Source organism: Populus euphratica, unplaced genomic scaffold (genome assembly GCF_000495115.2).
Source record: "Populus euphratica unplaced genomic scaffold, PopEup_1.0 scaffold44.1, whole genome shotgun sequence".
NCBI classification, from domain to species: domain Eukaryota; kingdom Viridiplantae; phylum Streptophyta; class Magnoliopsida; order Malpighiales; family Salicaceae; genus Populus; species Populus euphratica.
The window spans coordinates 439961-465161 of NW_011499865.1; the positions used below are offsets into that span (position 1 = coordinate 439961).

General features: G+C 31.9%; 3 protein-coding genes, 1 long non-coding RNA gene and 1 other non-coding gene across 8 annotated transcripts in view; all 5 read right to left on the reverse strand.

Annotated features, from left to right (window-relative positions):
* Window positions 1-758: 758 nt before the first annotated feature.
* On the reverse strand, window positions 759-3086 carry LOC105126048 (glucan endo-1,3-beta-glucosidase-like). Its single transcript, XM_011026776.1, has 5 exons — window positions 2984-3086; window positions 2827-2895; window positions 1767-2743; window positions 1276-1579; window positions 759-1154 (listed from the first exon to the last, which is right to left on the reverse strand). Exons 1-5 carry the CDS (start codon window positions 3084-3086, stop codon window positions 1132-1134), a joined length of 1476 nt encoding a protein of 491 aa, XP_011025078.1. The 3' UTR covers window positions 759-1131.
* A 3178-nt stretch (window positions 3087-6264) lies between these two features.
* On the reverse strand, window positions 6265-10369 carry LOC105125901 (uncharacterized). Its single transcript, XR_842308.1, has 2 exons — window positions 8868-10369; window positions 6265-6884 (listed from the first exon to the last, which is right to left on the reverse strand). It is a non-coding gene; the product is annotated as an uncharacterized LOC105125901 (long non-coding RNA).
* Window positions 10370-16679: 6310 nt separating this feature from the next.
* Window positions 16680-16750, reverse strand: TRNAG-CCC (transfer RNA glycine (anticodon CCC)). The gene has a single exon. It is a non-coding gene; the product is annotated as a tRNA-Gly (tRNA).
* Window positions 16751-16947: 197 nt separating this feature from the next.
* Window positions 16948-20095, reverse strand: LOC105125902 (Tetratricopeptide repeat (TPR)-like superfamily protein). 2 transcript variants are annotated; one of them, XM_011026566.1, is made up of 4 exons: window positions 19837-20095; window positions 19575-19705; window positions 18242-18488; window positions 16948-17336 (listed from the first exon to the last, which is right to left on the reverse strand). In XM_011026566.1, exons 1-4 carry the CDS (start codon window positions 19958-19960, stop codon window positions 17113-17115), a joined length of 726 nt encoding a protein of 241 aa, XP_011024868.1. In that variant the 5' UTR covers window positions 19961-20095; the 3' UTR covers window positions 16948-17112. The 2 variants fall into 2 exon arrangements, with proteins under 2 accessions (XP_011024868.1, XP_011024869.1); XM_011026567.1 differs by having other exon boundaries at window positions 19575-19702; window positions 19837-20094.
* Window positions 20096-22694: 2599 nt separating this feature from the next.
* The window catches only part of LOC105125903 (WD repeat-containing protein 44-like), a 5336-nt gene continuing 2829 nt past the window's right edge, over window positions 22695-25201 (reverse strand). For 2 of the 3 annotated variants that reach the window (XM_011026568.1, XM_011026569.1), the window contains exons 6-8: window positions 24898-24992; window positions 24730-24823; window positions 22695-24483 (exon numbers count right to left, since the gene is read on the reverse strand). In XM_011026568.1, coding sequence (XP_011024870.1) covers window positions 23957-24483; window positions 24730-24823; window positions 24898-24992 — 716 coding nt within the window. In that variant the 3' untranslated portion in view covers window positions 22695-23956. The remainder of the gene's footprint in view (window positions 24484-24729; window positions 24824-24897; window positions 24993-25201) is intronic. The other variant, XM_011026570.1, reaches the window with a different exon arrangement.

The window sequence follows — 25201 nt, forward strand, 5'->3', positions numbered from 1 at the left end:
AAAATTATGATGGAGTTAGATTTTAAATCAAAATAACAGTTATTTTTTAAAGTATATTTTATTTAAAATTATATTAAAATAATATATGTTTTTGATTTTTAAAATTTATTTTTAATATTAATATATTAAAAAAATAAAAAAAATATTAAGAGATCATAATTAAAAAAACCACAAAAAAAACTTAATTAAAGAAATTATTTTTAATTAAAAGAAAATTAAATTCAATGATAAAAACCCAAATAGCCAAACAAAAAAAACCCCTCTTACATATAATACAAACACATTGTGTTTATATCTTTATTTTAAAAATGTTTTTGAAAAAAATTAATTTTTTATTTTTTTTTATTTTTTTAAATTAATATTTTTTTAATATTTTTAAATCATTTTGATATACTGATATCAAAAATAATTTTTTAAAAATAAAAATATTTAATATATATTTTAACATGAAAAATTATTTGAAAAGTAATCGCAACTGAAAAAAAAAAAGCCAAAATTTTCTCACCTCTTCCAACCAATATAAACAATAAAACCTCTAAAAAAAAGCCAAAATTTTCTCACCCCTTCCAACCAATATAAACAATAAAACCTCTATCACATTTTTTTTATTTTATTTTCTTATGCACTGTGAAAACTTACTCAATTTTTTCTACTAGTTATTCATAAACCATATTAACAAAAAACTAAAAAGAACAATAACATCATTTTTTTTGTTTATATATATAGTAATAATTAAGAGTGAGAACTATCAGAATTTGTTTTAAATATTTAAATATCCAAGTCCATAAATATATGATTATACCCAATTAATAGCATTCACTTTTACAATCTCTGAGCAAATAAATTGCTAGCATAGCAATAATACATTTGTATACCTGCTGTTCTATCTATACATATTCTATAATTAAGCACCATGTTGAGAGTTGCTAAACCAGTCGACAAAATGCCTAAGCATTTACTCCTAGTTGTTATTCAGGAGTCCAAATCTGTGAATGATATGTTCCTGAACGAAGATGAAGGTGGGTGTAATTTATCGATAATATCTATTCATTGCACGGCTACTAGCTCGTTTGACGGCACCTGCTGGATTGGATCGATGCCCTTCTCCATTGCTTGCAGGCACCAATGTGATCAATACTTGCAATTTCCATAGCCTGAATATCGAAAGATAGAACAAATTAAACAGGAGATACAATTTCTTCAAAGAGTTACTCTCTGCAGAACAAAAGGTGTGATGCATGTGGTGACAAATAGTGCAGAAGAAAATGAACATACTTGGATCCACATTGGAGACGGCTGCGGTTTGTTCGAAATCGCAATCGTAGCCATTCTTTCCTGTGCCTTGATAGTATGCATTCATGGCGAATGCTGCGTGTGCTTTCACTGTATTAGGCAGGAAGCACTCACCACCTTCTTGAATAGGCTTGCAGTACTCCGCTTTCAGCCCACACACATAATCAATGTTTCTCTGCAGAGCCTCCACATCTGCTCCTGTTTTAGGAAGGCACCAAATCTTCTCTTTAGGCCCTCCTGGCCCTGGACTCACCGGTGCAGGATTCGTAGGAATGGATGATTTAGCCTGTCAAGACACAGAATTTCAGTGATCGAATTTCAATCAAAATCTTCCATACACAATGGTTAGAAAGTTAATTAATGTTAACTAATAATTAACATAGCATGCTGTCACCACGGTTATAAATTATTAGAAGGGCGATTGTGAAGACTAGGAAATATGTCATATGGTGGAATTTGCTAGCAGCAGCTACCTTTGGCCTTAGGATTCCAATATCGTACACCGGAGTCATGTCTGGCTGGAACAATCCGAAATTCCTCTCGCTAGGAGGCCCTGGTTTGAGATCTTCATTAAAAAGTGCGAAAATGTAAGTTTCAAACGTCCGGTTGGGCATGAGGGGGGTGCCAGCACCGGATGTTACATGCTGCATTAGATTCCTATTGTAATGAGCTGCACTTTCTGCATCAACACCAAGTTGTGATGATTCTCCCTGCGATGGCCACCCGGTTTCGGCTATGACAATCTCAATATCACTAAAACCAAGAAGTTTCATTGCTGAAAAGACTGCATCAAGTTGCCCATCCAACATGTTTGTGTAAGAAAGTTTGGTGTTTTCATCTAACACTCCTGAATTAGGCTTAAACAATGCATAATCAAGAGTATCAGCAGAGAAACCAAAAAATGGATAAGGGTTAATCATGAAAGGTGAATTGGTAGCTCTAAGGAAGCGAAGCAATGGTTTAAGAATACGTGTAGCGTAGCCTTGTAGAAATTTTCCAGTGGATGGTGGGCTTGAACCTGAGAGAATGCCTAAAGAGTGAGGGGTGGAGATTTTGATTCTATGGTCTAATGATGCACCAACTAAAGCTGTATGAAGTGCTTTCATTGCTGGAACCAAGCTTGCTACAAACAATTTGTTTTCATTTGATATTACTTCATTGCCAACTAAAATTCGGACGATATTGGTGGCTGGCACATAAGGCTGGACATTGGATCTCACCCATTCTTGTGCAAAACCTAGCTTGGTAAGATGAGGGATTTGATCATTCGGGACAGTGACGGTGATTGCAATACCAGTGTGAGCAAAGGCTTGTATAATTTCGGTGTTCGTATCGAAGAGCCTAACACGGTTGATAATGGTGGATTCTAAAAGAAAATGGGCTACTTGTGCTGGTGGAGGCAGGTTGTCAGCCACCGTGCCATAGTTGACTCCAATGCTTCCTTCCACTCCTAACAAAATAGCAAGATTGATAATTACTCATACATGAAATCATAAGCTCACATACAAAGAGGAAGATAAATATTATTCATACCTAGAATGTTGAAAGCCGAGGCAAGAAGCAAAATAGTGGAAACTATTGAAGAAGAAAATGAAGCCAAGAGTTACCCCATTGTTGTGATCAGGAGAGGTGAAGGGTGTGGAAGTTAGTGCTGCATGGGGCACAGCCACGGCCCATTCAAGAAGTGGACCTGAGATGCTTTTCTTTCTTCGTAGGGGAGGTTTTTGTGCTCTCATGTTGTGCTGTGAATCAGAGAACTTTTTACTGTTGTACCTGCGAGCTGCTTTCGACATGGATTTTTTGGCTTTAATCACCTTTGAATCTGTTCCATATCAGGTCTCGATTTGATACATTTATTAAGCTAAAATATACTTTGTAATTACCAGAAAAATACCCAAGAAATTTTTTTATCAGTAACTTTTTAATAGATTTTACTAACGGTAATATTTTTTTGATATTTATTAAAAAAATTATAGTGAAAAATAAATAAAATAAAATAAAATAAAAAACAATGATATAATAATTTTACCGGATATAATTTATTTTATTGGAAAAACACTCAAATAAAAAGCCTATAACTCATAATTTCACAACAAAGGAGACTTTTTTTTTATTTTCTTCTTCACATGTAAAAAACATCAATATTTATTTTTTTTCCTCCATATTCAATTATATATTCTTCTCCTTTCTTGTTTTAATTAATATATTTTACAGATTTGTTTTTCTCTTCTTAACTTCACTTCCAAACACATTAAGGTAAGATTTTTTTTTTCATGTTTTTTTACTATATTTGTTTTTTTATTTTTCAAATTGTTTTTTCTCTTAAAAATTATATGAATATTATTGTAGGAATTTTTTTCATATGATTTTTTCTTTTTTTTTTAGCATTTTGAGTATTATAAAGTGTTGATTTATATTAATTTAATTATTTTATAATTTTGTAAAATGAATTTTTTAAAAATATTTTTTAAATAATTACCAACGAAATTATATACGGTATGTTATTGAGGGAAATTACTGATGGAATGAAGTTGATTTTTTTTGTGTGTCTTTTTTGTCAGTAAATCTATCGGTGATAATATTTTTTTTAATTACCAATAAATTTATTAATGAAAAAAAATTATTGACAAAAAATTCATCAACAAAGTATATCCATCGGTGATTTTATTAATAAATTAATTATAAACTAAATGATAATATAAATACTGATAAAAAAATTCATCACTGAATCTACAGATTGTGATAGTATGTATCTAGTAATTAATGATATAATAATTTTACCAATAAAATTACAGATGTAATTTATTTTATTGGCAAAACACTGAAATAAAAAGTTTATAATCCATAATTTCATAACAATGAGATTTTTTTTCTTTACATGTAAAAAACATCAATATTTATTTTTTTCTCTTCTCTTCTCTTCCATACTCAATTATATATTCTTCTTCTTTCTTGTTAGTTTTTTTTTAATTAATATATTTTACGGATTTTTTTTCCCTCTTCTTAACTTCACTTCCAACTATATTAAAGTAAGATTTTTTTTTTTTTTTTACTATATTTATTTTTTTTATTTTTTTAATTGTTTTTGTTCTTAAAAACTATATGAATATTGTTGTAGGAATTTTTTTCATATAATTTTCTTCTTTTTTGTTTTAGTGTTTTGAGTATTATAAAGTGTTGATTTATATTAATTTAATTATTTTATAGTTTTATAAAATAAATTTTTAAAAAATATTTTTAAATAATTACTGACGAAATTACATATGATATGTTATTGAGGGAAATACCGATGGAATGAAGTTGATTTTTTTTGCGTGTCTTTTCTGTTAATAAATCCATCGGTGATAATATTTTTTTAATTATCAATAGACTTACCGATGAAAAAAATTATTGACGAAATATTCATTAACAAAGTATTTTTATTGATGATTTTATTGATAAATTAATTATAAATGAAATGATAGTAAAAATATCGATAAAAAAATTCATCGATTGTGATAGTATGTATCTAGTAATTAATTTGTTAAAAGTCTTGAATTAAGCTAGCTTTGTAAAGCCATGATGATGGATAACCAAACGATTTTTAGCTTAGTGGCACTTTTTGCACAGGATAAGGGAATGAATGTTGAATTCAAATCTCATCAGCACTAATAAAATTAACAAAAGATCACATGCACATACAGTAAATAGCTAGCATGCTGGAATTGTTGACAAGATTTTTGAAAGGAATATGTAAGAAGTACTGTGCTCCAAACATTGCTTTACTTGGATATGGAGATAAGAATATAACTTTACTTGCTAAAATGGAGAAGGTACTGTGTTAGAAAGCATTCTTGTTCAAGTGATTAACTATACTTTCTCTTTGAAGATACTATGCATTTATTGTTAATTCTGTAGATCTGGAATCCTAATCCTATTTCAATTTGCTGAACTGCTGATTTCATGCTTGGATTAGGGAAAAAACCATTACAATTTCTTTTAAATTTAAATTAACTTGAGTTGATCAGTCGTAGATTTGGATCGAATGTTAAATCATGTTTAGTAATAACATGATAAATTCTAACAAAAAAGAAGAAGAAAACGATGATTATAATAATATGTCAAAGCTCAAATCAATGTTTGATTCAGAAATCAAAAGTGAAAGGAACACATATATTGAAGTCCCGTATATATTTGATGATCTGAAAAAAGTATTTACAAAAAATGTTAAATAATTTCTTGTCTTTTCAGGTTTTGTAAGGTTTCATGAATCTATGAACTTCGGCTATGTATAGTGCTGAGACTTGAGACAAGATCCAGTAAATGTTTTTCAACCATCCACTAATTGTACCCTGCCTGATTTCAATGACATAATATTCTTCAAGGCTCAATTATTTGGTGTCTCTGTATCATTTTGGAATTATATTTGTATATACATTTACTAATCTGATCATGTAATTAAGGACATATACACATGCTCACCTTAGTCACATGAAAAACTTTACCTGAAGCATTAGTCACAGTGAATGCTTTAACGGGCTTTTATCTGATTAGAACAATGGATCCTTTAACGGGCTTTTATCTGATTAGAACAATATATTCTATATTTATATCATAAAATTAAAGAAAAAGAAAATGGATTCTGTATGGTTTTGATGATTGTACAATTGGCGCATGATTTTATGTATGTTAAATGCAAATTTAGGGTCATCTTCTTTTCTCTTTCTGAAAATTATACCAAGAAAAAGATTTGAATTATTATAAACACCAATAGTGGAAGACATGATTAGTTAATTAATTTGTTTTGAATGATGATTAAGTAAGAAAAAGCCAATGATATTAATGTTCTAATGTTTGTTATAAGGTTTATATATATATAAATGCAAATGTTCTTAATTTGATTTCAAACAAGGCATATTAAGAATTTGTGAAACTTTCTTATTGAAATAGGTTGCTTTATCAACTACATGCAGCATAAAAGTAACATGCAAATGAATGGAAGGTAATGGTATTATAGACTTGGATTGCTTGATTTAACCTCTCAGAACATATGAAGCAACAACAACACAAGTAAGCATCCATTTTTTAGGATAATATTCGATATATTGGAAATAAACTTAGCTATTTAGAGAGAGAGAGAGAGAGAGAGAAGCAAGAATTCTCCGATTACAATGTAAACTGTACAAATCTAGCTAATTACTCCAAAGAAGGAGGCCATTTGCACTTTGCACCACCATATCGTTGCCTCTGTAACTAAAATTCCTGACACTTGATTTCCACCACAGCCAACCCGTGAAGAATCAAATCAAAAACTGCGTCCAAACTTGGTTGTTTTGAATTGAAGATTGGGTTATTCTGGGCCAACAATATACCTCACTCAATCCCTTAAGAGAGAATATGCTAAGCATTTTTTTTTTGGTATCTTGCCATTAACCAACGAATACCATTGCAGAATCTGATGATCTACCGATTAGAAAAGCAACTATAGACACCCCCACGAAGAAAGGAAACAATTCTATAATTTCCACACATCTAGACGATGAAGAAGAAGGTGATCTGAAGTCTCAAGTTCGCTATCACAAAAGGGACATAAAAGGATATTAAGCTTCGTCCTTAAGAATTAATCCGCGGCGAAAAAGTAAGGATCTAGTACAAATACAGTTTTGAATAACAAGCCAAATAAAGGAATGAACCTTTGGTAAAGTAAGGATCCATTTAATCTAGTAGAAATAAATTAAGGATCCATTTAATTACTTTCTTAAATTTAGTGTTTATGACCCTTTCATCACCGTGTGTGTGTGTATATATATCAAGAATCATTCCCAAGTGTCAAGAACAAGTGAATTAGAGGTAATTAACACAATAAATAATCAAGTTAGTATTAGATGTGTTTGAAATAATTAACTAATAAAATACTAATATAATCTTAATTAACCATAACTGATTAAAATTAAGCACAATAATCTATACATGTGATAAATGATTATCAAGTTATATTACTCTTAAAAGTGATATTTTATGTTACAACTTTTAGTTATTGTTTTAGATCAGAAAAAAATAAAGATGGTAACATATCCTCCTTTCTTTTTTGTTTTGAAAAGATAAAAATTTAATTTAAAATTGTTTTAGGAACATTTATTTTTATATCCTCCTTTTTTTTTTGGTTTTCAAAAGATCAAAATTTAATTTAAAATTATTTTAGAAACATTTATTTTATTTTCCTGTTTTATCTTTCCAACTAAACATGTTTTTGTTAATTCTAACCTCCCTAGTCAATTGATTATCATTTCATTAAAATATTTAAAAATAATATATATATCAATCAAGGTTACACAAAGACAAGTCAAGGGTGAAGGAGTGAAGGAGGTTATGGTATGCTATAGCCTAGGTAAAAGAAAAATTTATTATAAAAAATTTAATAACTCACCCACCTTGATTTTTAGTAATTGATCATGAGACAATCACATAAACTTTCTAATAATCCACATCTTAATAAAAAATTATTTTTATCCTTTACTAAAAATCACATAAATTCTAAATATAAATAATTAATTAGTCGTGAAACAATTAAATTTGCATGCCTTTGTACATTAGAGTTTTAGCTACCATAGAACGTGAGACTAATAAAGAGAGTAATCAAATCGATAATTTATATCGAAATAGAACTATTAAGTGAAACTCTCATTTTAATTCTATTTGCTATTTAATAGATATGTGTGGTGTAACTTATGCTTTAAAGTATGGTTTAAGAAGAATTTTCTAACTCTATATATGAAGAAGTTAGTGGTTATTTCATTATGATGAAATCTTTTGAATTTATATTCATCTTATATTTGATACATAAAATAATGAGAATTATTGATTTACTTTTTCAAGGCAAAAATCTTTTGACATTTTAAATGTAATGAATTTTATATCAGCTACTAAAGCATTACTTTGAATTTTAAGAGATGTCAAATTTGATTTTCTCCTTGTACATATGCAATTTATTTGTACATAATATAAGATTAACATACCACATATGAATACTTTGTATAAAAAAGCTAAAGGTTGTTCATGTTAGCAACAATAATTAGTGATAGTTTATCAATATTATTATTATGATATATTTAACTCAATAATAGATTTTCAGTTGAAAAAATTAAATTTTAGATTTAGTAATGGGATAATAAAATTTCTGCACTTAGCTCTAAATTAGAATCTAACAATAATTTTAAATAATTTAAAGTTGATGTTATTTACAAGTTTGCTAATAATTTTTTTTTAAAATATTTTAATGAACAAAAATATATATAATTTGAAATTTCAGCTAGAGTATTATTAGATTGAAGTGAATCATTATAAAATTTTTTATAATATATATATTTTTTTAATTTTATTTTTTAAAATTTTATATTATTTATTTGAATTAAAATTTTATTATTAACTTGATATTTATATATATAAAATTAATATAAAAAAATAATTTATATATATTTACTTTATAGGTCAGGGTAGAAAAAATTACTGCTCCGCCTGACACAAGCCATGCGTAGAATGTTTGGAGAACCCAAAAGACAACAAGCAATTGCACAGTTGTAAAAGTGGAAACATGCAGCTTTTATAGCAGCTAGCAACAAGCACATCAGCATGTCAGTAGTAGCCCAGAACAGTAACCTGCAATAAGCATGCAGACCGTATAAAGCACCACTGACCTCAGTAACAAGGCCACAGGCACTGACCATTAAATAACAGACTTGTATTATCAGAAGACTAGCACTACAAGGGAGAAAATCACAAAGAACCATGCCTACAGCGTGCCTAGAACAAATTTTAAGGCATGGACAGTAATCCATGCTATGCAGACAAGGGGACATACATATATAAGCAGAATAGAGGTCCCGCTATAGGGCACAAAATCTCACAGAACCATGCAACAAAACATCCAAGGACTTTATTGAGAATCCAGGGAGAAACACAGAACTTGAGGTGAAACAAGCATGGGATCTCATGGTGACAAAAGGATCATAACAAAACTGCAGCCGGCCAGTCAGTTCCCACAAGGAGAAAGACTCATGTGAATCAAATATTGATAAGCAGTAAAGACAGTTCTGGCCACAGAGATCCTAAGAGATCTGGGCAACCTGTGGTCAGAAGCAGAAGGACTTCCATATATGCAAAGCACAATTAGCTTCAATTCAAGATATCAGGCAAAGAACAGAACCTGTGATCATCATAGGAAAAGGCTTTGTAGATGGACTGATGAGATAAAAGACATAAAATTGAACAAGACCAAGGGAAGAAGAAAGAGGAAGAGGAGGAATTAAAGAAGATGGGCATGAAAAGTGGGGAGAGAAGCAAGAGACCACCGGAAGGATTACCTGTCTAGAGAAAAACAGTACTATTTATAACAACTAAAGATCAAAAGAGAATTCAAAAAGAAAAGGAAACCCTAAACCTGACTTAATGGTAGGCCTCGTGTGAGCTAAAATCAGAAAACCATGACATGTATGGCTAAGAAAGAAAATTACAGTTACTTATCTGATAAACTAAGAACAAGCATGCTGCACCCGATCCTTTTCGAAGCAAGCCCTGCTGCAAAAATACCATCTTCTAATATTACTTGCTCAAATGAGCATCTCAGAAACAGTAGCATTCCAGCAACATCATATTACAGTGATACAAGTAAAAAATATATGCTCGTTGCATAAGGCTACTGCTGTTGGAATACTCATTTGAGCAAGAAACATTAAAAAGAGAGATTGAAGGCTCAAATTCTCTCCCCCAGCTTTCTCAACCGTGGAGCTTTCAAGAGTTGCTACATGACCATTCAGAATCCAGGCTTGTAGCTACAAATAGAAGGCCAACATGCATGGAACTAGGGCAAAATTACCACAATACACCTTGTCTTGCTAAGGAAATGACAGGTATCGAAGGACACAGCCCCACTTTGAACGGCAATACTTCTCCCCAGGGGTAACTTAGGTTTAATCTTGCTGAGGGCAAACGGGTAGTTACATTATTAAGAGTATAGAAAGTGGTGATAGTTAAGAGTTGCTATCATGGCAAGGAAAATGATTGGAAGGTAGTAGTGTAAATTTGTTGAGACTTGACGATCAGTTTGGGAGTAGAAAACAGAAAGGAATTGTAGTTGATCATGGAATGGCAGTTCAGCATATATAATTTTATGCTCAACAACCATCAGCATGGCCATTAAAGTACTAGTTAAGCTGGTCATTTTTTACTATATAGTAAGTCGGTAGCAATTGAAGTTCCAGTTTTGGAAGCTACCCTTCCAAACTTCATTTTCATGTTAAAGACTGTTGTCAGTATATATTAAATAGGAGTTCTAGTTTTGGAAGCTACCATTGCTCTACCTTTTCCATGCAAGATCATATCACCTCTAAAAGTAGACGATATTTTAACCTTAATTATATATATATATATAAATATCCTTTTATTTTAAGTTAAACAACAAATAATATTTGAGTAATGGATACTTGAATGAATATCAAAAATTCAATAAACACTACAAAGAAATTAAAAAGCACCGATAAAATACTTTAGTAGCGTGTGAACATTATTTGGTAAAAAAATTATATTGTGGCCCTATTTTTTCCAGTGTAAGATCATATCACCTCTAAAAGAAAATGATAATTTAGCCTATACTTAATAAATATTGAACTCGACATATATAATCAAATGGGTGAATTTTTTTAATAATTATATGAACAAAATATTGATATTATTATACTTAATCTGAAACTTCAAGATGTAGATATATTAATTTTTTATTTTATATTAAACAATAAATAATATTTGAGTAATGGATACTTGAATGAGTATCTGAAACCCAACAAATATAATATAAATATTTATTTTTTTAATCTAAAAAATAATAAATGAAACATAAATATAATTAAAACTTGACCATGCTTATCTATCGGTAGTCTTGGTTGAAGTTTTGGTGCTCGCTTGCAATTTATATTCGATGAATTAATTATGCCACTTTCTTGGCCTGTCACGGTCACCGACCCCTAAAACAAGGACAACGTTCTTTTCCATACATCTTTCTAGCTTTGTTTACTGTTATGGCCTCAGATTCTCATTTTTATCTTTTGTTTGGTATGGCTAGAAAACAAGACCTGATGAACATTCGAATTTCCTTTAGCCCACGATCAAGAATAGAAGACAGAACTTTGATTTGTAAAGTGGAATGGTAATACTGAATTTTCTACACTAGACTTATGAGTCAATCAAGGTGGAATTTGGTCCAGGAAATTGAAGAAAATAATATATATATATATATATATTATTGTATTTGATTCACTTTAAAGATCGATTTCGACTTCTGAAAATTTCAATTTGGCAAAACTATTCCCTCAGATTGATCTATGGAAGTATACATTAATTAATTTGCATGCTACTAAGTGCCAACTTCCAACTGATCTATCTCTTCTAGCCCTTTCTTTTGCTTAAAGGGAGTGCCAGGTAATAAACAAATCTTTTGTTGACAGGTCAGTTCCATATACCTTTTTTTTTTTTGTGGAGAAAATCATGAACGAACACATTGGAAAAGGTAAACAAAATGGGACACACTTACTTATATGCTGGAAGGAATATTCATTTTTGTGGAAGAAATGGCAAAGAAATGCGTAATTCATGGTGGTATCATTCACAAATAAAAGAAAAGAAATCTCATGGCATAAGTTTCTCATGTGTTTCAACTTCAAGAAAAGAAATCCCATGCATTGCTTAAGGTCTAAGCAATATATTACTGGTTCCTACTAAACCTAGATATGAATTTTAGGTGATAATCATTGATGATTGCAGAAACAAAAAAAAAAAATTACAAATCAAATTTCATTATGCGTTATTTTTATATAAAAAATTATAATATTAAAATAAATATTATTAGTCTATCGACATTAGATCAACTAGAAAAGTAATCCTTGCAAGTAGTGTCACTAGTATGTTTGTATTAGTCTATCAACGTTAGATCAACTAGAAAAGCTGTCGAATATGCAAAGGAAGACTGGAGTTGTAAAAGTTCCTAATGTAAACCACCATGATCATAAAGTTCACAAGAAGTCTCTAATGATGAATAAGTTAAATGTTTAATGTTTTCGGAAGACTAGTTCTTAGTGAATGAACCAATGACAGGTTTGTATACAAGAAGGCTTGTCCAACGATATTTTTCCTCAATTGCTAAAAACCTTTAGAAGAATAAGAATTCATAAAGGTCAACATATAAAAAAATGCATATTAAGTGCATAGTTGAAATATGGGATAAAAAACAAGATTACAAGTCCAATGATGTTTATAATTCCTAAAAAAGTGAGAACTCACATTAATCAAATGCCAAAAAAGAGTGACTATCACTAAAAACTATGAAAAATTTGAATCATCAAAGTAAGTGACATAGAATCTTGAATCGAGATGGTCAACTATATGCAAGTACCAAAGAAGAAAAAAATTTAATTCACTCTCTTTAATTCATCAGGGAAAGAAAGAAATTAACAAGTGGAGACGTGTAAGCCAAGCAAAAGAGAAAAGAATTCCAAGTTTGTGTAAGGTCTTATGTTGTGCAAAGAAAAAAAATATTCTTAATCTATACAAGGAATTCAATGCCAAGTCAGTTTATTGCTTATTTAGTATTTTCTTTTACACTGGTGTAATGAAGGTTTTTCTTTTCTTACAATAAAGGAAAGAAAGGAATTGTAAATAAAGACATGTAAACCATAACAAAAGAGAAAAGGAAGAACAAGAATTTTCATTCATCATGACTCGTTTATTAGTTAAAATTATAAACAAATTGTCATTGGATTCAAGACGATGAGACCTTGAAAGCAAGATTTCACAGTAGTCACTTTCGATAAAAGAAAGAAGTCTTATGGGCCAGTCAAAATTGTTAGTTACAATTCATATATAAAGATATATTTTATTTGGTTTTTAAAATCTGTAATTGCTTTAAATAGGATATTTAACTTTGATTTTATAATTTGATTTGATAAATCTCACTTAAAAACGGTCTCTAAATTTTTAATTTTGACTATTATATTTTATTTTCACAATAAAATATATCTATTTATTGTGAAAACCTAATATAATCAAATCAAATTTTAGTTAAAAAATATATATTCAAAGTATAAAACCTTTTCATCGTATTTTCAGTACATGCCCATTTATTTTTATGTGTAAATAAACTTATCTCAAGGGGGAATCTATAAAAATAAAAAGGTAATTCTACAAATTACATTCTGCCATGTGTCATTTTTAATTTACTTTTACATAAAAGGATAACATGAAATTAAAATAAATGACATGAAAAATAAATTGAGCTCTAAGTATTTTCCGTCCAATAAAAAACCGACACATGTGATGAGGTATTCGAGATATCCTATAATAAATATAAGATTTCATAAATAAAAGTCAATCAATAAAATAATATGATATGACATGAAAAAAAAAACATGAAAGCCTCCATAAACCTTTACGAGTAGAGGGTCTCACACTAGACATAAAAAATAGATTCTTAGGGATATAAGATTTTCTTTAAGACAAACATTTCTAGTAAAAAAAACTCTCTAAAAAATTCTCAAACCTTTTTCATCCATGTTCGAAGTCTACAAAGAATAAAACTCTATTGGATTAAGCTTAAATATCTTATAAGAGATCTTCAACAACACTTTAAAGATAAATTAAAGGTACTTTTCAAGATATCAAATCACCAAATCTCACTCTGCAATTTATACTTGATTTTACAAATAAATCAATCCACCACATATCAAATCCAATGAAATAATTAGAAGATTGTTTTATTCTTTTGTAAAGATATTTTAAATAAAGATTGTACTCAACCATATATTTTAATAAAATCAAATATTTATATACATGTACTTGTTTACTTTAGATGTTTAAAATTAAGTTTACAATGATATATATCTAAATACTCCACATCATTATAAATAAAAAATGAAATGAAAAATCACTTTTTTTTATTATTAAAATGAACACACACGTTGAAAAGAAAAACAATGGGACACACGTATATATAAGCAGGATAGAAAATGGTTTTTGTACAGAATAAATAACTAAGAAATACATAATTTATAATAGAGGGATACACAAGTGAAAACAACAAATAAAAACACCATGAGATAATAGATGATCATGACATAAGTTTTCTCATGGGTTCCAACATCCAAAAAAAAAAATCTCATGCATTACTTTTCCTTATTAAAAACAAGTTATATATTATAGATTGTATACATCATCATAAGTAAATCAAGTGTTGTTGGTGATGTCTCAAAAACTATTCTATAATAACATTGAAAAAATCATTCAAATTATAATAGTCGATGTCACAATACAGTTTTTTATTGGTTTTATGGTTGATATCAAATTGATGAAGCTACAAAAAAAACTTCCAAAAGAAATTGAGGATTTCATATATTGAACTAGAATTACAAGGAGTGCTCTAATGATGAATCAACTAGGAGTTTACGGGTTTGTTCCCTCTAGGTTTTAAGTTCAAACTTTAGTATCAATAAAAACTTTTGGGGTTATGAGGTAAATTTTTTTATAATACTTAAATAAATATATAGAAATAGAATAGAGAAAAATATAAAAAGAAAAAACAAAAGGTTTGAATAATGGTTAAGATAATAGATGATTATGACATAAGTTTTCTAAGGGTTCCAACATCAAGGAAAGAAATCTCATGCATTATTTTTCCTAATTAAAAATGAGTTATATATTGTAGATGTTATACATCATTGGAGATAAACTAAGTTTTGTTGGCAATTTCTTAAAAACTATTCTATAATAGCATAGAAAAGTCGTTCAAATTATCATAGTTAATATCATTATCATAATAGAGTTTCTTATAGGCCTCATGTTCCATGTCAAATTGATGAAGCTACAAAATAATAATAATAATAATAAATTTGGAATTTTCACGGATGAACTCCAAAAAGTAATCTAGCGATGAATCAGCTAGGGGTCTAGGGATTTGTTCTCTTCAGGTCTCAAGCTCAAACCCTAGTTACCAATAAAAACTCTTGAGGCCACGGGGTAAATAATATTTATACACCCTGGCTCCCACCTCGCATGATTTACTTGACCATAGAAAATCGTAGCCTGTCTATCAATATGTAGGTGAGTGTTTTGAGGGCTCCGAGGTGTGAGCCAATAAGGCGATTCTTCCATGCTAGTAAGTTTCAGGCAACCTGTTACCTCTAAAACCAGTAATAAAATGGCGTCCCTTGCTTGTTCTCTCGAAAAACGTACAATTATACTCTATTCATTTGCCACGTCAATTCATGAAACTAGACCTTGGAATTTCTCAATCATCTTTGAAACTCAAAAACCATTTATATTGCCAATATTATATGGTTGTATGATGATGGGTTATATGTGTCGTGGTAGATAAACAAACAATGGTTGGTAAGGTCTTGAAGATTCTTTTATATATAAAACTAAACTCATAAGTAGTGACATGAATATGAGAAGTAATTCAAAATAATGCACGACTAAGGAAAGCTTGATAGCTCAAAGTAGTTAATACTAACAAAATTATTGAACCCAACGTAACTTGTTATCCTAGTTAATATTTAGATTATGAATCTAATTGGTTAATATAAGATGATGTTATTTTAAGCTTTTTTTTTTTAAAAAAAAGAAGAAGAATGTTTTAAAATCCAACCTGAGATTAAACTTGATTTAACTCGAATAGAGTGATGTTTAAGTTTAATACATTGAGTGAAATATTGAGAAGAATAAGCTTACAAAACATCAAAAGAAAACAAAACCTACAAGACAGAGCTTTCAACTAGATATCAGTGTCGGAGAGAATGCAAAAGGATGGGACAAGAGTCTATGGCAATGGGGTTAGCTAGATGGAGGAAAGGGACAATTTTCAATTAATATTTTTCCAAGTTTCGTACCATGCAAAATCACAATGCTGATACGAGAGCAGAATCACGCACCTGTATAGACCAAAATGATACTGTAAACGTTTCCGCAAAACGATCGAAATAGGGTAGGTGTATCTAATGATTACAATGTAGAGGAGCCATTAGAGGCAGCTACCATTCCTCCATTGGGCGAGGAAATGAGGTCTAGCACTGAGAGGCGTTTAGAATCAGATGGAGGATATGTTGATAATGCTCTCCCTGTTCTTCCCATCATTCTTCTCAAGAAAGAGATTAATATTCAGAAGTGCTTCTGTTAATGGTGTTTTTTATCAATTAATCTATCTATTATTCTAGTAAAAAAGAAGAAGAAGATATAAATGATTCTACAACTGACTGTGAAGCCCAGCTTTTCATGGCATTAAACAAGATTTAAATGCGAAAAATAATTTTCAGATTCGAGCATGAAAGGCTTTAACGTAGTTTTGCCCCAAAAGAAAAGAACAAAGGAATTGCGCATCCGGGGAATCGAACCCCGGTCAGTACCGTGGGAGGGTACTATGATACCACTACACTAGATGCGCCTGATTGCTTGGCAATAGTTATCTTTCAGTTACTATTCTGATCACTCGGCCTCCTCGTGGTCCGAGGTTCCAAATTTTGTTTGAATCACTTGAGATTGATAGAGTAAATAATTCTGTGTAATTTTGGGCTATGTTGATGAGGGTTGTATAAAAAATGCACCAAGCAAAAGGACTAGGAGAATATGACATGGGGGGGAGAAAAAAACGAAGGGGTCTCAGTATGGTAGCTTTCATAAAATGTGTGTGTTCAAGATTCACTGAGAATGAAGATTGTCTTGCTCTATATCAATTTGGAACCGCTCAACATAATTCTGAATTTATAAAATGTAGGAACATATATTAATCATGAGATAAACTTGAGGTCATCGGCAGCCCAGTTCAGCCCTTCCATCAGGACTAATGGATGTGTTTCTGCAAATCTTCTGAAGATCAATGTAGCCGATAATGGTATCCTCGAAAATAGCATCTTCCAGTTGAGCTTCATCAAATGTGGAGCCTGATAGCACAGTGTTCTTAAATACAGCTCCTTTGAGATCAGCTTTTCCGAAGTTAACTCGGTCTAAAACAGCATTTGAGAAGTCTACTCCTGCAAATAATTGGAATCATTGTTATCCTATGAGTTCCTTGACCGCTACACTTTCACATTTTCAAATAAAACGAGAGGAACCACTTCAAGAATGTACAGAAAGAACAATAGTTACTCTACAAATCCTACGTAGGATTCCTGCTTTCTGATCAGTCTGAAATTCATATAGCTATTCTAGGAAACAACACGTATTTCAGGGATATATTTTTGGTTTGATTTTTGATGAGCATAAATGATCTGCTTCGGTTTTCAGATAGTCAAGAAAAATATATTATAGTTGTTTGGTGAAGGATAGATTGATGCCAAGAGATCAGCAGGCCATAAGAAAAAATTAAGTGTTAATTGATATTTGGCTTCGATTAGGAGAATCACAACAAGGAATGCAGTTAAGACAAGAGAATGAAGTGATTCGATGAGAGCTTGAACGTCAAGTTTATTGCCATGAATGCCAAATCCTCAAGGCATAATAAGCCATTGCTCATGCTAGCATCATTGATCCTTACATTTGCATATATTTCTACGTTTCTCAGAGTTTGCTAGGGCGCCTGTATAGACCTGCTTTTGTTAGAAACAAAAACTCGTCATTTTCAATCGCTTTCAAGCCACCAATATCCACTACCAGAAAGAGACCATTTGCAGGCTGCTTCATCATTTCCATGTACAAATTCGCCTTCAAATGCGAAAGGGAAGGAAAGAAAAGAAGACTTATGCCTTACATGAGCTGCTCATTTAGTTCTGTTTCCCTTTCCTCTCTTTGTTTATGCATGTATAAAAATGTGAATTTGTGTAGATAAACGTGCAGATACATTTTCATTTTTCAACCATGAAAAATTTGCGTCAATGTGCTCATAATCTATGTGAAGATGATCTAGAGAGGATAACCGAGGACTGAATGGAAAAGTTACCTCTGAAGCTAGCTCCAACAGCATAAGCCTTCGACATTACCACTTCTGTCATATCAGCACCATCGAACTTCGCATCTGACATGAGTGCTGCTGCAAGTGACTTCCCCTTTAGATTGGATTTGTCATTTGAATAATCACAGAAGCGAAGATCAATAGGCTTGTCATAAACACCATTTGCTTGACCAATCGTATTCCCAACAAATGCCTTCTCACATCGGTTGGGTTCTGTCGATAGTGGGGGTAACCTCTGCAAGGCAAACATATTGAGTCTAGTAAAATTTAAGAACATTGAAATTAGCTTCTATTAGTGTTGTTACTATTATTGCTGTAGTTCATATGGCAACAACATGCTCTGTGTAAAACACCAATTAAAAAATTAAAAGATCAAAATGCCGGAAGGCATAAGTTCAAACGAAAACAAAGTCATCCACGATTCAACACATTCAACAAGATAGCAAGAGGTGATCTAACAATTCTGCAAGTCCAACAGTCACCATTTTTAAATCGTCCAGAAGTGTACCACAATTGGCTAAACATAAATTTCTGGAAAAAAATAATACAAAGCAAGAGTCCAACACTGCTGCACCCTCTTAGGCAGAATAGCAAGATCTCTATTGGCAACAATTAATTGAAAACATTTCTTTCCAATGATCCCGCTCTTTCAACAACATGAATCCTTTCTCGATTCAAGCCAACACACTTCCTTTCTAACAATTGTGATTTAATAAATCTTCCGAGTAAATTAAGCAATAAATCCTATACCCTTTGACCCAAGTTGCTTTACCAAAGACACCAGCTAGCAAGATCTCTATTGCCAACATATAACATATAAGTGAAAAGATTTCTTGCCAATGATTCACCTCTTTCGACAACATGAATTCTTTCTCAACTCAAGCCGACACACTTCCTTTCTAACAATTGTGATTTAATAAATCCTCAAAGTAAGAAATAAATCCTATACCCTTTGACCCAAGATGCTTTACCAAACACATCAACTAACAAGAGTGGCCATTCCTTTCATTCAAGAAATATTCAGGCTATTTCTACACACCCAGGATTTTTTGCAACATGCCATCAAAAGGAGATATCTCCTTCAAGGTTCAGTTCTTAGCTCCCTCACCCCGACTTCTCCACCAGCAGTCTCTCCAAGATTTCACACAGTTCCCTTTAGATCATAATTGAATAGCTTTGACAATTGCAAGCATATTTAGGCAATGCTTCAAAACTTAAAAGGAATTGTTTTGTCCGAAATATCTAAAATTAACATACAATTTCTATTTGTAGATGCTTTGTTTAATTGTAAAAATAAAGTTCTAAAATGGGTTCTTTCAACCTGACCAGCAGCAATTACAGGTGAAGCAGCAGTCACAGCCCAAGCAGCGAGAATGCCACAAGCCACATGATTAATCTCCTTCTTAAACTGAAACAAGCTTTCCCTTGATTTAGAACCATCTCTACTACCTGCTACTCACAAGAGCCACAAAACCAGCGAATGTTAACCACATTTTAAGTCGCCCAATTAAATAAAAATCCCTGACAATCAACAAATTTGCAAACTCTGAACCTGTTATGAGGATGTGAAGGATCTAACTTACCAGAACAGCAGATTTTGAGAGGTGAGTGAAGGTCTGGAATGGGAAACCGACGGCGCGCAGAAGAGAAGTGATAAAGAGGGAATTTGTTTTGAGAGAGAGGGAGGGAAAAAGTTGCTGTTGCCATTTTTAATCAATCACAGGAGGGAGAGGTTTCTATCTTTGTGTTGTTTGTCTGTCAAGTGTCAGCTCATTGATGATTTTGGGCGTTATCCGTTTGAAAGGTTTGGTTCGAGGATGGACATTCATGCATGCATCTGACGTGGCAGAACACATAGGAACAGGTTGTGTCTTTTGATGCGAAGTCCACTTGTCTACCATTGAACAAAATATCTCGTCAGGATAGACTCATCTCTAACACTGGTCTTGGCATGCTAGTCATACCTTATTTGGCTCTTCATCCGAAAAAATAATAATCTAAATCATGAGGCTACCAAGCCAATTCTTGAATCATTAAATCCATCATTTTATTAAAATAATATATCTTGTTTTTCTTCCTTGTTAATGTTTTAATGGAGTTCGGTTGGATCATTAAAAATCTGGTCGATAAAATCTTGATTAAAATTTAAATTTTTTAATCAACTCTTCAAATTGGGTAAGGCTTGTTTTATATATATATATATATATATATATATATATATAAATATACTAACATTATCCTCCTAATAAATTTTGGAATAATTATATAGAAATTATACTTAAAACAATTTAGTTCCTTGACCAACGAGGATGTAAAAGATGATGACAAGAGGGGCCCAACCAGTTGAGGAAAACAGGCTTTTGTTAAAATCCCAGAGAAAGCAATTGGACACCTTGGTCTTTGGGCTGGTTTGAATTTTTGTCAGAGCCCATAAATTGGTTTGTTTCGGAGAGTCCAGCCCATTCCAACCTGTTAATTGCTTAATTATATTTATATCATCTACATTGGACTTTCTTAAAATGATGGTAATGTGAATTCAACATTCTTAAATTTTCCTTTCTCATAAAAAAATTTATGGAATTTATCTTTAATGAATGTATCAATTAGAACATGAATCAATAACTTATTAATTCTTAATTATTAAAAAATTAATTTTAATATCCAAAACCAATTCAAAACATTTTACCTAAATGTTTTAATTTTTATTAGTCAACTAAGCTATATATATATATATATAGTTGGACACGGCAGGTCTCATGATCTAAAATAATTTAAAATGATATTTTTTTAATATAATTATTTTAATGAGATAATTTAAGATGTAATATGAACTGAATTTTGCAAAAAAATTAAGAAAATTGATCAAAATTTACCTGTGATTTATGTAAAACCTGTTTACTTTATTTATTTAAAAAAAAAACCATATATATATATATATATATGAGTTTAATTACCATGTTATTGATAGTTAAATTAGATGTATTGAAAGCTTTTAATAACATAAACGCAGAGAAAGAAGATTCTTTTCCCTTGGGTGCCAAAGAGTTGGCGACACGAGTACAAAAGAGAACAGAAACATGTGTAATTAACAGGTAGTGGAGTAACCAGGTTCGTTAATCGTAAGTAGAAAGCAAAACCCTAGGTAGTGCGTAGAGTAGGGATCGGCAACAAATGCTATGTCTCTTTGTCGGGTTTTTGTGATTGGATCTATTAGAAAAGTTTTTCTCAAGTTAATAAAAAAAAATTAACCCCACTGATCTCCCAGATCAAAAGGATGTCCATTAGGTTTAAAGCTCAAAGTTCATATGATGCTACTTAGGTTTTGTCCCTTGAAACCCAAGTCATTATTTTTTGTCTCCTAATTAAGGGACCTCAGATATCATCATAAAGTGCTAATTGCATGGTATTAAGAGCATAGTGTGGCCCATTAGTGCTTTAATTCTGTAATCCACATCAAATTAATGGCTTTGTTTCTGTCTTATTTACCCCAAAAGGTATTGGATTATGATGTAAAGAAGCATGTCGGTCTTTAATTATTAAACTCGGTGGAGACATGATTTGAGTCTAAGATGAATAGGTTAAGTTTAAAACATTCTTGTTTTAACAATTTGTTTTAAAAAAAATTAAAAGAGTTTTGATAGGATTGATTAAGTTATAAATAGATTTTTTACGTTAATTAAATTATACAGGGTTGGCTTTCACCAAATTTAATTTTAAAAAACCCTACATTTAATAACACCATAAAAACATTATAAGCAGCAGCAGGTAGAAAACTAACTAATCTACCATAAAAAATGTTGGATTAACGGTAAGCTTGTTAATGCGGTGCAATATATGGGTGTTTTATCTTTCTTTTTTTTAATCAAATGCAGAAATACATGCAAAGAGGAATCCAAGGTCACTAACCCTTTACATGGCACCCATCCATTTGGATGTTTCACATTAAGAAGAATAGAATAGGCACAAAGTTACGATATTCTTTTTTATAATGATTTTATCAACTTGAAGCCGAAGTTTAGAAATTGAAATTCCCATCACCAGCCTCCCATGATAAATCTGTAACTCCCTTGAAATGATTTAAGAGAAGTTCTTGTCTGAAAAGGATGAGATCTTAGGGGTTAATAATTGGCAGTGGCGTCACCTTCCTGCCCCAGCTTGACCTACCAGAACAGATAACAGCTTAACCAAAAACAGAGCAACGAGATTTAAATCCATGCCTCTTTATTTTCTTGTTGATGCATAATTTATTGTAGCATCAGATTCTGATGAGACAAAACCCCTAATTTTCGCGTATTCGCTCTGTTCTTTAGGCTTTTTAGCCAAATGCTGAAATGGGCTAACAGGTAATAATTTATTGTGGCATCAGCATCTGATAGGGTAAAAAACAGAATCTTAGATTGTTAGTGTTACAGAACAGATAGAGAGAGAAAGATAGGAAATGATTTGGTAATAAATCTCTCTCTGAGATAGCCATAGTCCTTGAGATAGAGACACAATTATCAGGCATCCAATCCGAGCACAAATGCTCATCAATTTTCATTTTCCAGGCCACTTCCCCCAACAGTTTACAAGAAAAATTAACCTCTGAATATGTTCATTTACATAACCACAATTGCATATGCTAAACTCAGAGGGCATTTCTTCTAGATTTTCTGAAGACAAATAGCCTCAAAACTAATCTAAGTGATGTTAGAATAAAATTATGAGATACAGTATTACAAAATTCTGTTAGTGGAGAAAAAAGAGAGGAAGATCACCACTCAAGCAATGATCAAAGTTAGTCAACTGCCTGCCAGCATCATGAAATAATAAAGGCTAGAAGCTTTAATCTGGAAATCCAATCACCATGCAAATCGGGGAATCAGCATATACACAAGCACTGGGCTAATCAAACAAGTCATTCAGCTGAGAACAACCCCACCATCAAGCTCAGGTGACATCAACCCTACCAAGCAAATCAGGGACTCAGCATACGTAAGCACTCGGCTAATCAAATAAATCATTCAACTGAAGATGAAGCTTAATACAACCCCAACGTCAAGCGCAGGTGAAATCGACCCTACCATGAAGCATGAAATGGCAGACAAACAATTCAGTCATTCAGATCGGCCAACAAGTTATAATGGCAGAGTTCCCTACCATTTTTCTCCCAAATAAACTGCAACCACCAGCTCTGGATTCCCTCCTCCCATTTTAGCAAGCCAAAGGAGGAGGTTAAACAAAGGTCCCACAAGCACCTCTATAACTATATTATAAAGAGAGAGAATCTCAAATTGGTCTCTCATATCACATGACTTGCACATCTTTTACTGGGCTGAGCAGACAAATTTCTCGTGCAAAAAATATCAACAAATTGTATGATTAAGCTGGGAATCTAGATAGGCTAACCTCAGCCTCTTGCTCTTCCCAAGCTACATAATCATCACAACCAAAGAACTGTTGGCACCTGTCATATGTGCTTCTTTTATAGTACACCCGTGATACAAGAAGGGCCCATCCCCAAATCTCAAACATTCATCTACACTGCATATTTTCGGCAAAAGTTGAGGAAGCTGGCGACTTTTTATGATGTCAAACTCAAGACTAATTGGTCAGCTACGCAACATCAGATTTTGCAGCAGGTAATTCATTAAAGTGAGCCCTAAAAATCCCAACAAATAGGATCAATCTTGATTCTCTGAAGCACTGCAACACCACCATAGGTTAATCAGAAACTGGTAACCCATAATTGTGGAACGATTTTATTCTTCCATCCCACCCTGCAGTCACAATGACTAGACCCCAAGCGTGAGAACTGTCTGCGCTCTGGCATGAACTTTTCAGGAACTTGTACTGGGATTTGTGCATTGCTGATGATGTAGATAACGGGCTTGAAGAAAGCTTTTCCTCTGGCCAAGTAGCGCAACCCTTGGGAAAAGATTCTGAGAAATATTCTTGACTCAGAGAAAAATGAGCTGGAGAAGAAAGAGGCAGAACTTCCTGTGAATTATTGTCAGAGACACGAAAACCCCATCCATTATCTAAGCTCCCACATTTCAATCCACACCAAGGTATAGCAACAGATGCATTGGCAGAGAAATGCTCATAAGACCTTGATTTTTTGGATTGAGGAGTAGCAGGTTGTTCCTGATCAATGTAATTCCACAAATGTACACTGGAATCCTCACAAGCCGAGATAATGTGCTTTCCATCCGAAGTAAAAGATGCAGATATCTGGTTTGCTGTATTGCCTAAAGAGCAGGGAGAAATTTAAGAAAATCAGGATTAAAAATTAATCAGTTTAGATAACTAAGATAATAAAACAGTCTTGTATTTCACACATTTCATAAAATTACAGGCAGCACACCCATTTGGGTTTCACAATATGAAATCTACAAGCAACTAAGGTTTCACACAAAAACTTCTGACTTGTCTGAAACAACATTAATAGATGACATTGAGAAAAACATAACAAAATGGAAGCTAAAGATACGTACTTTTGTATTTGCCTATCACATCAAGTCCTTGAAGAATTCTGACTTGTGAATCAGCACAACTCACCATTACTTTGGTTGAGTCTTGTGGGGAAAACTGAAGTAAAATAGTAAACAACATGAACAGACAAAAAGCAGCTAAAGCAACACTGGAAGGCAGGAGACAAATACCTGGAAGCCAGTTATTCTTTTGCAAGGTGACTTCTTTTTACCAGGTAAGCATATCTGAGCATCAAGTTGCAAGTAACTGTCTGAACCTGGTGAAACTATAGCTCATTTAGTGAATATGCATTTCTTCTTTAAATGCATAAAACCCAAGGTTAATCTGAAGCAAAACTAGATCTTTATTACCATGGAACCTAAATTATTATGAACCTTTACAGAGACACAACCCATTTAAACCAGTAAATTCATGCATAAAATCCATAAAACGATCCCTCCCTACACGAGGGACTACCCCTGTGACATGTAATTC